Here is a 15,305-nt window from a genome sequence, read left to right as displayed (position 1 = left end):
CGGCCTGCCAGGTGGTTTTCTTTCTTTTGTAGTCATTAAATATGAAAAAAAGAGTCTTGTCTAAAACCTCAACAATTTGAATTTTAATATGATTTTTCTTAAAACTCATATCTGCAACAAATGTGCCCTATCTAACCTATATGAGATGTTGAGCATTGGCTGCATATTAAAAGCTACAGGTCATTCACTTAATGAACTTTTTGCAGCACTTTCTTTACCAGAAGAGCGATGCAGCTACTTAAAATTCAAACAATCTTGGCTGGTTAAGGTGTGATGGATTGCTCTGAGTCACTATACAAATGTCTGTGCGTGCAACAGTATATTGCAGTGCTGACTGTACTAATATGCATAGCACCACACCACAGCAGCAGCAGCAGCAGCAGCAGAGTGGAGGTAGCTCCCTCACTTGGCCGCTGATGGAGCTGCAACACCTGCTGCAGAAGTGCAGAGGGAACATGATGTCCACTTCCCCACCCTCTCCACTGTGAAACCACGAGGCACGAAAACATGCAACAGCTGTTTGTTGTGTAAAGTTCATTATATAAAATTTATTTTGAATGACAATATCAATGCAAATATAGCACTACAGTGATTTCCAAGGTACACCGTATCTTACCATATCAATATAGTATGGCACTCATATAATGGCCACTGTTTTAGAAGACACACAAAACCAACAGCTTCTGTAAACTAGTTTGGAAATGATACCTAGGGGTCCATATCAGTCTGTGAAAAGGAATAAGGTGATTATTGGTATCTGAAATTAAAATGGGGCAGCATCATTGGAACATTTTCAGTGTAAGGAATCTCTGCATGCATTGCACTCGCCCATTTCCTGTTTCCTGTGTTTGTTTGAAAATGGACGCTTGGAAAAAGCTCAAACGCGAGCAGGTGGGACTGAAATAAAAAGGCCAAGCAGTGACTCTCAAACATTTAGATTTAGGTCGTCTTCTCACGGGGGTGTTCTGTAACTGTACAGCTTGGTGCTAACTATCAGTAAAAACAACAACAACCAAGAGACATTCAAGTGCCTTAATACTATTACAGAAGGGCTCACTCTTCAAGGTACAAACTTCAGTTCACGTGGCTTTCAGAAAACAAATATGTAACAATAACCACTATATTGATAATGTTTCACATGGTAAACACCATGTCGTCGAATGAACAACACCAGTAGTTCAAGATAGCAGCAAAGTAGTCAAAATGTCAAGACGAGGAGCTGTTGAAATCTGTACACAAATAAAAACCGATGTAGAAAAAAGGCATAAATAAAAGAAAAACACAGCTTAAAGGGAGTCTTGCATAAATTTAAATAAACAACTGTTGGACTGTGCCTTTCTTCAGAGGGCTTACCGTTTATTAGTAGAACTATAATAATGAATGGACTGGCTGCAGCAGATAAAGTACTTAATTCTTTTAGAAAAAACAAGTGAACAAAGTTATGTTTATACAGTATATGCTACATAATATGTATCGATTACAAGTATGAAAATGGAAATAATTGCTACATTTTCAATACAGTTGTACATATCTATTTACAGTACATTAGGGTTTAATTTCTCCTAAGCGAATACCATGTTTTTGTGCAGATTGTTCCAGCATTCTGTTTGAGGTGATCGATACTCACAGTCTCATCAGTTGCACCATGTTGTACAGTCTGTGTTGATGGGTGTCAGTGCTTGTTTTTCTGTGTGGTGGAACAATCACTAATGTGCAACTGTGGAGAAGCATGAGCGATGAAGTTTTTGTACCATTGATTTGATCTATATTTGGCTGGATCTGTCACACCACCTGTTCTATTGATAACCCAAGCGATATATTTTATACAACCACATGTTACCATAGTGAAGATCTGCTGTATGTAAAAGTCGCACATGATCATCTCTACACATATTCTTTTACAATACTGTATGTCTATCGTGACATGCAGAGAATGACACAGTAAATATGACTTCTTCAAGTCTTAGATATGTATGTTAGGCTAGTTGACACAAGTTTTAATTATGTTGCTCCGCCGTCGGGAGCATATTGCTATAAAATTGCAGAAACGTTGAGAAAGTAAATAGATTTACATTACAAATATGCAAACAGATACAGTAGGTAGCTTTTTACTCCTCGGTGATGATTATTTGCATCCACAATGACGATCTACCGATACCAAAGACATCTCATAATGCATTCACGATTTCAAGAAACACTTCGATAACTTCTCAATGACGCTGGCCTTCTCTCATCCGCAGAGTAGTTTCTATGCGTGTCGGAGAAAAATACATGATTCCGTTATGTCTCAAGTAGTCAGGAGGAAATTTGGCAACACCAATCCAGGAAAACATCCCACATATTATTGTTAAGTTGGCGTTTTTGTTTTGTAGCAACAATACTGGCGTTTTGTGGCAAAAATCATTGGCAATTAGAACACATCGAAAAGGACAGAGCAAGTACAAATCACCCAGGTAAGAGATTAATTTAGTCTGATTGTAACTTCTTTCACCTCTTTTATCAACCTGTTTTATTCCCCAAACAAGTTCAAAGTCTCTGATGACATGTCTGTTCTCCCATCAGTTTTTCACACATTTATAGACGTGGAGATTTCTCTCGACTGAACCCACTTTACTGTCCTCTCTCAACCATCTTCACCTCCTCTGTGTGTTTATTTCAGTGCTGTACTCGCCAGCCTGTCTTTCCACCTCAGATAGCCGTGTCCCACACGACGGCCTGCGGCCTCTGGCAGGGTGGCGTGCCAGTCTTGCGAGGCTCAGGTGTCCGTCTCCAGCTCGGGAGGATGGGCATGCTGTCCTGCTTGCACAGGCTTTTGTCAGGGCGCCTGTGGGCCTTGATCTCTTTGCACAGGCAGCGTTTACGCTCGATGACTTCCAACAGCTTGCCGTCTCTCTGGGTCTGTGATGCAGACGGGGTGGTGCCCCCGCCGACAGGAGGCTGTCCCTGTGCCAGCTGGGCGAGCTGCTGGAACTGCAGCTGTAGGTGGTGCTGTTGCTGAAGCTGCTGGAGCTGCTGCTTCAACTGGAGCTGCTGCTGGTGGAGCTGAAGCTGCTGCTGCTGCCGAGACACGCTGGGGCTGCTGGGACTGCAGGGCGCTTGCGACTGGGCCAGACCGTGCAGCTGAACACACGGGAAGAAGTTAAATCAGTGAATTTATGTAGAGTCTTATAATATTATGGGCTTCACATTTCTAAATAACCTGCATGATTAATGTCAGGCTGCCAGCGGGGACAGCAAATCCTATCCTTTAATAAATAAAACTGCAGTTCCTGCTTACAGCCACCAGAATGCAGCACTGCTTCATCTACACCAGGTTGAGGGAGGGTCAACCAGCCGCATGCAGACTGTCTCTGCAGCACACTCAAACTGCGTCAGCACTTGCGTTGCAGCCAGAATCTGGGCAAAATGTGCTGCTAGAAGACTGCAGCTCATCACTTCAAAACACAGCACAGCCTGTTCCTCATCCACTACTCTCTCTCTCTCTCTCTCTCATTTCCTGATTACATATCAACCTACGTCAAATACCTTTGCAGCTCTTATTCTTTTGAGGAGAGCCAGAGCCTTATTCTGCTCAGTGGGCAAATCTAGCAGCTATAAATAGATCTGCTGGAGCACTGTCTCTAGCAGAAGGGGAAGTAATAATGAGAACAATATTAATGTTCACTCCCAAATCTACTATGAATGAAGTTCATAGACTGTATAGTTCTATATGTGTGTTACATATTCACCTGATTCAGGGCTTCTCGTGCTGGTAGGCTGCTCTGTCTCTGGACGTCTCCTCCACCCACCTGTCTCACTCCAGCAGCAGAGGAGGAGCGGCCCAGCCGCCCCACTTCTGTAAGGAGACAAACATTAGACTGTGTGTCTGCTAATTATACTCCTAACACTGGATTATAAGTTTCCATTTTTAACACACAGAGCACATTTCCTGTTTCCATCTGCCAGAAGTATATCTGATGTTATCTTGTAAACAGATTTTCACAATTTATTTTACAGTAAGACGTAATTCAATTTTGGTTCTGATCCTAATCTGTCATTTGTAATTTCCACTTCTCGTAATTATTTTTCCAGTCTTTAAAAAAGATCTGGATTCACAGAAATATTTGATGATAATGAAATAAATGTCGGGTTTGCACTCTGCTTTATGCTCTCCTCTAATAAGACTTAATTATCAGTAAATATAAACTCCTCCTATATGTAAAAGTACTGAATTCATTTAAGTCGTATTTTGAAGAGCAAAGTTTGTGTTGATCGACGGTGTAAACACTTTAAAATGAGAGCAGGGCTCATGAATGCATCGTGCAGGAATGTCGGTCTGTTTGTGTGAAGTCATCGCACACAACCTGAAGGTAAGCAGAGTCACTCAGTCTGTAATGACAGGCCTTGAGTTCAGATGCAAAGAGACTGACAAAGAAACAAAAAGCTTTGCAGCTTATCCGAGTAAAGAGGAAGTAATGGAGGCAGAGCTGGTGGCTCTGTTATGACAGAGGAGAGAAGAGGACACTCTGCTAGTTTGATTCTCCACTTCAGGAACATTATTAAAGTTGCATTTGATGTCAGACGGGGACAAAAAACCGAGTTAGCTTTCAAAGACACCACACAGAAACCCAGAGTAGCTCCACGGCCATATTTCCTGCCTGAATAGGCTGTTGTGGTTGGAGGCTATGACTAAAACATTCTAAACTCTTAGGATTGTTACCTCCATTTCGACAGGCAGGGAAAGTCTGGCAGGGAAGAGGCAGACCGACTCTCGGCAGGGCTCTGAAACCCGGACTGCTGTCCACACCGGCCAGGGACTCGCTGTGACCGAGCGCCCTGCTGGTGGCCCCGCTGAAGTGGACCGGGATGCCTGAGTGGCCTCCTCTGGACCCCATGCCGAAGTCCTCCTTATCCATTCTTAATAGGGCATCTGCACTGCCATTCCACGCACGCCCTTCATCCTCTGAGACAGGGGAAGCAACAGAATGAATATTTCAAAGTATATTCAACTTAAAAAACCTCCAAAAGCCTGATTTTTTTCCCAGTAGACTTTCCTGTGGATATAAAATGACTTCAGACTTACTCTCTGTCTCTCTGCTTCCATGGCTGAAGGACAGTTTCCTCTGCATAGGCCAATACGATCCCTCGTCTGCGGCTAAGCTAGCGCTGCTGTCCCAGGGCATGAAGCCAACTTTTGAATGATGTGACCCACACCCTCCGTTACTTTTTGATGACCCCTCGCCCACGCCGGTCAGACTCGAAGGCTGTTGCAGAAGAGACGGCGTCTGCGAGCTGCCTCTCAGGCTCTCGTAGGCCGGCGGTCTCCTGAAGCCACCGGAGGGGTAGGTCCACAGCAGGGGGCTGTCCGAGGACGGAGGCTTGTACGCAGGGAGGCCGTGAGGAGTGTGAGAGCGAAGATGAGGGCGGGAATGAGGACGCTGGGAGGAGGATAGTGGCGTAGGGGTGGAGCTGTTGCTTTGGGAAGTTGAGGAGTGAGAGTGCTCCAGCGGTAAAGAGTACGGACCATCCCGATCCCGATCCCGATCCCGATCCCGTTCCCGTTCCCGTTCCCGATCCCGATCCCTTTCTCTGTCTCTCTCTCTGTCCCTGTCCTTATCCCTGTCTCTGTCCCTGTCTCTATCTCTCTCCTTGTCTTTTTCCTTGTCTCTCTCACGGTCCCGGTCCCTGTCTCTACCTCTATCCCTGTCTCTCTCTCTATCTCGGTCCCTGTCCCTCTCCCTGTCCCTATCCTTGTCTCTGTCCCTGTCTTTCTCCCTCTCTCCTTTATCAGATTTCAATAGGAAGCTAACAGACTTCCCTTCCCTGCCCGTACTCGAGGTTTGGGTCTGGACTGTGGCCTGGTTCGACGACTGAGAGCTGCTCTTGTTTGGAACAGGGGAGTCTCCTCTATCCGGCTTACGGTAGTGATGGTAGTGCGAGGGCCGATGGTGAGGGTGGTGGTGGTGATGGGAGTAAGGGGAGGTAGATTTGGATGAGGGAGGCAGAGGCGTGGAGTGGCTCCTTGCTCTCAGACCGGGGGCGGGGCCTAACTGGGAATCTCTGCTGTGTTTATCCTGCTGGCTGGAACCCCCCCTTTCTGACGACTCCCTGGATGAAGGAACATTAGAGGAAGAACTCGAGGAGGAGGTGCCGGCTTGAGTCGACCCGCTGGATGTTTGAGTTCCCATTTTGGCAGATGACGACGACTTATTTTGCACGCCGACCCCGCTGGAAGCCGCGGCAGGCTGAGGGAAGGCGAGCAGAGGGGGCCGGTGCTGAAGAAGATTGGGGAAAGGGGCGGGAATTTTCGTGTTAGACTCCGCCTCTGATTTATTTCCCTGCAGCAGGTAGGGAGTAGGAGCTCGAGGGGTGTGCGGACTGGCGGAGAGGACCTGCGGGACAGGGGTTGAGGATGCAGAGGACGGAAGAGGAGACGAATGGGAGATGGAGACAGTTGCTTTGGGTTTGGAGTAGGAGGGCGAGGAAGAGGAAGGGCGGGGCAGGGAGGAGGAGCTGCTGGAGGAGGAAGGAGTGACATGAAAGTGTTTAGAGGTTTTTAGTTTATCATGTTTTGAAGGGAGGTGTCTCTGGGACTCTCTGTCCTCCTGCAGAGGGTATTTCATCTCCTCGTATATGGCCTCGCTCTGATCCGAGTCAGAGTCGGGCGTGGTGGCCACAGGCGTGACGGGGTGAGGGGTGGCTGTCTGGCTGTCTCTGGTGAACACTTGGCCCACCATCTCGATATAGACCGGCTCATCGTCCCCGTCTAATGTCCGGATCTGAGCGTCTGCCGCCTGGAAAGGCAGGGATGTGGCAGAACCAGGCACACGTGGAGGGAGAGGGTCAAAGGTCAGCTGGGTGCTCGGACTTCTCTTGGGCTTCAGAGGAGGCACCTTCTTCGACCCCATATCCCCGGAGTCAGACTTCTTCATGGCTGCAAGAGACAACAAAGCATGTCAAGGAAAAACAATATTTCTCTGTGGAATATGAAAGTGAAAACTGAACTTCTTTTTACCGTTTTTCTTCTCTGAGTGTTTGCTCTGCGAGTGAGAGGACGAGGAAGGTGGCGGCGTCTCAGGGAGGCCTCTGCCGTCAGCGGACGAGGAGCTGAGGCGAGTGCTGGGGTGACGTTTGGGTTTGGCCGGGGGGCAGCGGCCGCCGTGCTGGGATTGAGTGTCGGAGTAATCTCCGTTCTCCAGACTTGTATCCCCGGCGCCGACAGCGTGGCAGGACTGCGAGCGCGGCGCCATGGCGGAGGCACAAGAGTGGGGGGAAAGGTCCTGGGAGGCGGGCATGGTCATGAAACCCATCCGGAAGTGGCGGCGGAAAGAAGCCAAGTCTCTGACTTTTCCGACAGTGGCTGACGGGTCGTTTTGGGCGGAGCTGCAGTTTGGGAAGGAGTGGATAGAAGACAAATATTTAAGCAATCATAGTTATGTGTAAAACATTCAAGAACCTCTCTTTAAATTGACCCTCACTCTCTCTTTGGTCTTCAAACATCGCCTCTGCAAGAAAGAAATGCCTGCAGGGCCCCGGAGGCTCCTCCATCTTTAGCATTCAGGTATCTTTCTATCCGAATTCCTCCACATCTACTTCCCCCTCAAACACATTCAATTAGGAAAATCAATTCCCCTGTCAAAAACAAAGTGCTCTCCGTCCCGTGCACCGTGCTGCTGGAATCCCCTTTTTTTTCTTTATATCTTCATCTCCTCAGCCCACATCAGTAGTCTGCTCTCATGATCGCTGAGAGCATTTAATCTGTTACCATGGGAACAGTTGTGATTTTCATGTATTTGATAGTTTGTCTTTGAAATCCACTGTGAGAGGAGCTCACACGGAGAGAAACAACAGTCAAAGACATATCTAACAAAATATAGCAGGTTTTACTACACTGTACATTCAATGATAATAAGTAGAGATGCCTCCCTTTTTTTGGCTCATTCATACGCCTTTAATTCCTCTAAATTTGGATCGTGAATCTGACGTTACCTGTCACTGTTCTAGTGTAGATTTGGATGATGGACCGTTAAACCAAAACAGTAAGATCAAGCAAGCTAGCTGCTAACAGTTTGAGGTCAAGCACAGTTCAGACATCAGTGCCAGTGGTTCAAGTTGTTGACATGTGGGGTTTGGTGCCCTGCTGAGTTGACTAAAGGCTTACAAAATGGCTTCAGATAAGCCTCTGCTCGCTTCTCCGCTTTACAGATAGGTGCTGCAGTGATGTGTCTCTTCCCCAGGGGTGTTACACTGCTTCACCCCACAGCGACACAAGATAAGCCCGTGGCCTTTAAGCTAACTCCGATCGAACAAGAGTGACTTACTTTCCAACAGTTTGGGTTAGGGTTGAGCAGCAGCTGACTTTTTTCTATTAACACTGAAGGTGCTGACCGTACACAAAATGTCAGAGGAGAGGGGGAAAACACTCTGCACTGCTCCATCAGGACGATTACAGCCTGATCTGATATTAAAGGTCTGTTTTGAACATATATCATCCACAGGGACACAAAAACATTTTGAGTCTGCCAAAAACAGCATTACAAGTGAAAAAAAAAACATAGCTAAAACACGTGATTGTTTTCTGTGTGTTAGAGATTCATCATCCGACATAATGGCGACATATGTCCGCGGGTCATGTGATCCCTTTAAGGCAGTGAAGCACAGAAGAAGACTATCAGAGCTTACAGTTTACAGTCAACAGACATACATACTACTGGGCCAAATTTAGCCCAGAACAGAGGCTGAGCAACTCCTTCGGGTAGCCTGAAGAGCTCCGTGTGTGTGTGTGTTTCTTTGTTGCTTCTTCAGGCGGTAGAAGCTCTGAACATCTTCAAAACAGAGGCCAAAGGCTCAGCTGTTGGAAAACTATCTGTATATCTCTTTTTTCGCTTCTTTACATTGTGTGCCTTGTCCATAACTGGTATTAAAATCTGTTGTTCCCACAGTTGGATGAGAAGATACATAACAGTCTCAAGTCTCTATGCTAAATATGAAACTAGAGCTAGCAGCCGGCTAGCTTAGCTTATAGGATAGTGTTATCATTGCTGTGTCTTAAGGTAACAAAATTGCCAAACAGCATTTTCAAGTCTAAATAATTAAGGTTTTGTATCCTGTTTGTATAACCCTTACAAAAACTGAGGTGAAAAAAATTCATCATGAATGAACAGCAGTCAGGTCGGAACCTGCTCACTATATTTATAAATTATTTGACACAATATATAGATTTGGAAATGATTTTATTAATTAAAAAACGATTATCTTTCCGTTTAAAAATAGTCTGTTACACTCACTGTGAGAGCTGCGTCCATAGCAGCGGTTAACTCTGAGCTTAAAATGAGCTGACCAAGCTGCTATTACTCACATTAAATGGAAACATTTCCACTGACGTTGAAGAAAGACAAGGTGAACAGGACCGCACCGTCTTTAAAAGCTGTACTGTGTTAGCCTACAGTTTTTGCATCATTTAACCTTTATTACTTCTCTCAGCTGTCTTCGCCTCTTTTCTTCCCCCCCCTCTGTAAACAAGCGTCAAATTTACCGGGCCTGCTTTCGGCTTTCGATTGATATGATCACACTTAGTCCACAGGATTGTATGATTAGAGCTGCATCCCTAGCAACGGTCTGTTCTTCATAACAACTGTCTGTTATCGAGGAATAATAGACCTTGAACCGCTGTAATTAGAACCAAGTATTTAACACAGCCGTGTAATAATAATCTTAAAGAAATATTTCATAGACGTTTTAGAGCCAAAATTTTGAATTTATTTGTCCGCAAAATTTAATGGTATCTCCAAATAATTCCGATAAATTTAAAAGTGCCCCCAAGAGAAAAAACAATCTTTATGCTGTAATAAAATCCTCACATGACTCCCATGAACACTAGAAAGAATCAGAGAGAATCGTTCATCCTCATCCCTTAAAAAAACGTAAGAGGTCATGTGCTCCTCTTCTGAACCTTCAGTAGATTCATCCCTGGGCAGACTCTCGAACGCCTCCTCCTTATAGTGAGAGATATTCCCAAAAGCGTTTAAGTCTGTGCTGATAAAGCTTTCGCTAAAGAAATCCAGTTGAGATCATTCTGCCCCTAGCAGCTACCGTCCTATTTCTAATTTACCTTTTGTGGGGCAAAGTTTAAGAGTGGGTTATGTTTAAACAGCTGAATGAGACTTTCTGTGCATCATCTCTGAGAGCATCCAATCTGGTTCCAGGGCAAATCCGAGCACTTCAGTCGTCTCCTGTTGAAGTCTGAGACGGGTTAAGGTTGAGCTGCTGACATTGAGCGTGTATCTGTCCTCATTCTGTTGGACCTTACTGACATGTTTGACACATCGCACGACACTTTAATTGATCGCCTTGAGTTATGGGTTGTCTCCAGCATGGTTTCAAACTCATCTGGAAGAATCAGGAAGACAATGACACTGCCTTGTGGTTTGACTTACAACATTTGTTCAATGATCCCTCTCATAGTATTATAGTACTATTGGCCAGCAAACAGCTTAAATACGTTTTGCATTAATCTCCATTATGAATGACTCCTTAAAGCTCCCTCAAGACAATACCTTTCTTATCTCCCTGAAACCAAAGAGCTAGTTTACACATTGACCGTAACTTTGACTTCTATTTTTTATTTATAAGCCAGCAAGGACTGTTTCTCTTTTCTGCTTTCTCCACTGACACAGTGAAGAATGCACTCACATTCATCTGCCCTGACAGCTGCAATAAATGGTAACAAACTGAATGAACAAATCAGTCAGAGCAGGTTTTAAAGGTCTGAAAATGCTCTGAACCGTGTGATGAAGATGTTAAGGTTTGGATAACAGAGACTTCTCTTCTGTAGTTTTGATGTGTGCACAACAGGGACACAACAGGGACATGAACCTTGAGCTGGTTCTTCATTTATATTACCATGTGGTTGGCAATTTAGTAGTGGCTCAGGATTCGCAGTATAAGGTCAATGATGGTCATACAAGTGGCTTAATTTCAATTAGTAAAGGGCCTCGCAGAATTTAATTGTTTCAATTTTTTCCATTTTTCAGTCAGTAAATAAAGTAAAATGTAAATTTGAAATGTAAAGATGTTTTGACTTTCTTTTGTATCTCAACCAAAACAAACAGAAACTTTATGTATTTAATTTGTCACATATCCACAACAACATCAGGTGAGCTCTTACATGATTTACAGCAATAACATTATATATATATGGACGACGCATCGCCATTTGAAGCCAAAATACCCCCCGTGGCGGGCGCTGCCATCTTGCGATGGTGACGTCATTTGGAGCCAGAGTCTGCGCAGTAGAAATCAGCGTAGCCCCTTCTGCTAACCAAAGCACACATTTAACTCACCAAAAAAAACAGCAAGGATCCCGCACGCCGGCGTGTTTAACAGCATAACAGCTTCTCTGTGTTGGTCTGAAGCAGACGTTCACAGGTATGTAAACTTCAATGACTGTAGTGATTGTTTTAGTTACGTCTCCTTTCGCCGTTCCTCCTCTACTCTGCTAATCAGGAACTGATCGGCTGCAGGAGCTGAATTTGTCAACAGAGCTGTCAATCATCATTTTTACAGCATCAAATAACTAATTGAGAATAAACTTGTCAGTTGGACGTAAATCAGGATGACAAAATTGCCCAATGACAGCTGAGATAGGCTCCAACCCCCCTTGACCCTGAACAGGATAAGCGGTATTGATAATGGATGGATGAGGGCTTAATTTAAAATACAGTAAGACAAGATGACTGGAGTGTTTTTGTGGCGGCATGAAAACACTTCAATCTCCAATCTGCCTTTTGTCTTCACACATACAACCTTAAACTCAGAGAAACTCTGTCCTCCCCAACAAATGCATCTTACCACTCCACTTCAACAGCGTGAAGGCAACACTGACCTCTCAAACACTGGGCAAGTTATTTCTCCAAACCTCCCTGCTCAGCCTTGCTTACATATGAAGAACAAAGAGAGACAAACTAATAATCCTTCAACAACTTAGAACCTGTTTTCTGCTCAGTTTAAAAAGATGTTTCATTCATAGCAGAGTTTGCTCTATATGTGATGTGAGTGAGACCAGAGGAGAAGCGTGAACAAACAAAATATTGTCCCTTTTAGAACTCTATTATTAAATTTATTTACACCATTTATTAGTTAACTTATTAGAGATCCATTGATAATTTACTTTGTTAAACAGCCTTATTGACCATCATTCGCTGAATTGTTTTAAAAGGGGATTTGCGGGGTGTTTTTACTCCCCCGTCTGCATCCACACTGGACGCTCAGTAAGCCCATTCACTCTGCAGGAAACAACAAAAGCTCAGCTGGCAGAAAGGTTTGCTTCCACCAGTCTTCACTACTGGGAATAGTCTGTCTGCCTGCATTAGAGCCATAAGAAACTGTCTCTATTTTTAAAACTCATATTGAGACTCACCTATTTACCATTCTGTATCTCCGCAGCCGACTCTGCTTTATAAATGTGATTTCTCTCCTGAGATCTCAAACTGCCCTTCAGCCTGCTCTCTCTCTCTCTCTCTCTCTCTCTCTCCCTCTCCTCTCTGCTGTCCCGTCTCCAGCCCATTCAGCTTCCATCCCTTCGTCCCTGCGCGGCCTCGTCCCTGACCCTGTCCTGTTCGCGATCATCACCGGTCGTGTCCTGCTTCTCACCTCTGCTGCTCTGGCTCCGCTCGCCTCTGCTTTCATCGCTCATCGTGTCCCGCTGTCCCACTCGCTGCCCTAACACCTCTCCTGGCTTGATGCTGTCATGACGTTGATCTCTGCTGCCAACACGGAGGGGTCTCCAATTACCGCTGTGAGTCAGAAAGCACTGGACGAAGCCTCCAAACAAACCGAATTTATGTCGCCATAAAAAGGCCCGGAAACACAGCTTGGGGTTTAGAGAATTGTAGGTGACTCACATTTGAACAGCACATCTCCTCTGTCCCCGAACACACCCTCCTCTGTCCCTGAACACACCCTGACACACATAAGATCCTTCATTCAGGCACACACACACACTTTAAAGACAACTCTGTCACATTCAAACTGAGACTCAGAGTGTGATGACGTTGTGTTGTCACCTGTTTTGGGCTGGCATTAGTTGCATTTTCATTTAATTTGTTTGTTTTGATGCCTCTGTGTCTTTCAGCATGTCTCTGTTTAGTGCTGCTTCAATAAATTGATTCAATTTTGCCCTAAAATCACATAAAACATTTTTATTTTTGTTGCTATTATTAATGTAATAAGTCTCTGTTGTGATTGATTATCACAACTTTGCTGGAAGACGTCCAAAGACAGAAGCTGGACCTGAAACTTCAGCAGCCAAATGTGTTGTAATAGTGGAGAAGTTAGAGCCCTTAACAAAATCTGCACCATGTTTCAAATAACTTTACGAGTCTTTACTTAAAACAGCCGAGAGGAACTTTCATTGCGTTTAGAGTTTGGCGGCCCCCGTGCGTAAAGCGGTTCGTCTCATCTCTTTGGTGATCCTGTCCTGTACATGCGTAAGTAGTATAAAAACTTCTCCTGCCGTCTTTGTAAACAAAGGCTTTTCTGTCTGCCTGCTGGGTCAATCTGATTGTAGCGTCTGTAATGAAGTAGAAGTGAAAAGTGCCTTAAAGTGGGGCTATTATGCTGCTTCACATTTTAAGCCATATATATAATGTTACAATGTTGGATGTCCAGACTAAACGTGGGTGAAGTTTCAAATCTGTAGGTCAAAGTATGTTGGAGTAATCCCCAGGCTTCTCAGCTCAGTCTGCAGGCTGCTGTGAACGCCAGGTTTCACACAGTTTTGCACTCAGAAGAAAGTGGGCGGGGTTTCTTAAAGGGACAGAGCTGACTGAGTCGTTTCAAGCAGAGGCTGTGTGAGGGCCTGCACAGAGCACCAGTGTGAGAACAATGATTTTTAATGGTGCTAAGCTACTTATCGATGCACTGAAAACTGTTTTTTAAAAACACAGACCTTGAAGGAGAATGACCTACATTCATATGAGTCATTGAAGTGAATTGAAACAAATGGTTTCACTGAAGCTGAAAGGTGAGACTCTGATGAAAGTTTGTAATGTAAAGAAAAATCAGGTGTGAACTGAGACAAATGAGGCAACACCTCTGCTTAATTCTCTTTTCCATTAGCTTTGGCCTCATTTCGCCCTCTGACATTCAGTCTGATATTATAGTGGTTTATCTCATCTGGGGCACACATGAAGTTCGTTATTAAGCTGCTATTTGTCCAGGACTTTCCAGGTGAACCTGTCTGACTTCATGAACTGAAGTAAGATTTTGATATTAAAGTCATCCCGGCCGGCTTAGAGCTTTATATCCCCGCTGAACTGAACCCTAATGTAATCTCATATATGCAGAGCTCCTGTGAGCCGATCCTCTCACCTCTTTTTACTCCCCTCCTGGTCCCTCTGCCTCCAGTCCAGACGGCTCTTACGATACAGCAGGTTCATGTCGCTGCGGGGTCGCTCCTCCTCGCAGCCAATCACAGCGCAGTGTAGCCGCTTGCTTCGCCGCTCTATGTCACGCAGGAAATGCTCGACTGCCACATCCTGGGCAGAGCCAGAGCTCATGGTATAGAAGAGGGGACGTATGTCACAGGCGGCCTCCTCAAACTCCCCTAAAGAAAAGGAAACAAGGGCAACGTTTGAGCTCATTAATCATTAAAAAAGCATGTTACGCATCTTCCCAGCCTGCTTTAACCTGACAGGATGACAGTGATTGCTCTGAGATGTGTTGACGCACTATGAAACCCAAATAATCAAACCCAAATTAGTGTCAGAACTTCAGGGGAGTCGTTGCTTATCATGCTCGCTGTGTCAGAGCAAACAATCCGGCCCATTACTCCGACTGGCAGCCTTCAGAGCAGAGACACAGCGATGCATGATGATGCAGGATGCAGTGTTGTTTACCCAAACCTCCAGCGTATCACATGAAAACTATTTATATTTTCATTATCCCGTTATGAATATTTGAGTAAGCATGGTAACTCAGCTGCACAGCGTCTCTGGCTGCGGGCCCTGGGATGGCCTAGCTAAGCCTGTCTGCTAGCCAGACAGTAATGTGGTTTGTCATATGTAGCGCATGCACAGCTTCCTCCTCACGCTCGGCCCATGAGGAGTCAGGCTTGTTGTGGGGCAGATATCTGAGGGCCCCGCTGTGTTTTTCACGTTGGAGAATGTGAGTGAGCAATGCAATTGGCTAAGAAAAGCGCAGCTGTCAGCTGATGCACGTTTCCAGTGAGTTTACATCATATACAGAAACAGTTTGGGTGCTTTTTATTGGTGGAAACTGGAGCATTAGCTTTGGTGCTTTTGGCTATAGTTTGCTAAAACAAAAGT

At 45.0% G+C, this 15,305-nt stretch overlaps 1 protein-coding gene across 1 annotated transcript; it reads right to left on the bottom strand.

Annotated features, from left to right (window-relative positions):
* Positions 1–533: 533 nt before the first annotated feature.
* On the bottom strand, positions 534–14,537 carry LOC138594209 (neuronal tyrosine-phosphorylated phosphoinositide-3-kinase adapter 1). Its single transcript, XM_069665222.1, has 6 exons — positions 14,350–14,537; positions 6,995–7,362; positions 5,063–6,913; positions 4,700–4,942; positions 3,729–3,835; positions 534–3,120 (listed from the first exon to the last, which is right to left on the bottom strand). Exons 1-6 carry the CDS (start codon positions 14,535–14,537, stop codon positions 2,689–2,691), a joined length of 3,189 nt encoding a protein of 1,062 aa, XP_069521323.1. The 3' UTR covers positions 534–2,688.
* Positions 14,538–15,305: the final 768 nt, after the last annotated feature.

The sequence above is a fragment of the Semicossyphus pulcher genome, unplaced genomic scaffold, assembly GCF_022749685.1.
Source record: "Semicossyphus pulcher isolate SPU_LCO1_2020_fin unplaced genomic scaffold, fSemPul1.0.p SCAF_10, whole genome shotgun sequence".
Lineage (NCBI taxonomy): Eukaryota > Metazoa > Chordata > Actinopteri > Labriformes > Labridae > Semicossyphus > Semicossyphus pulcher.
The sequence above is the reverse complement of the archived record's forward strand: the minus strand, read 5'-3'. Positions and strand labels throughout refer to the sequence as shown.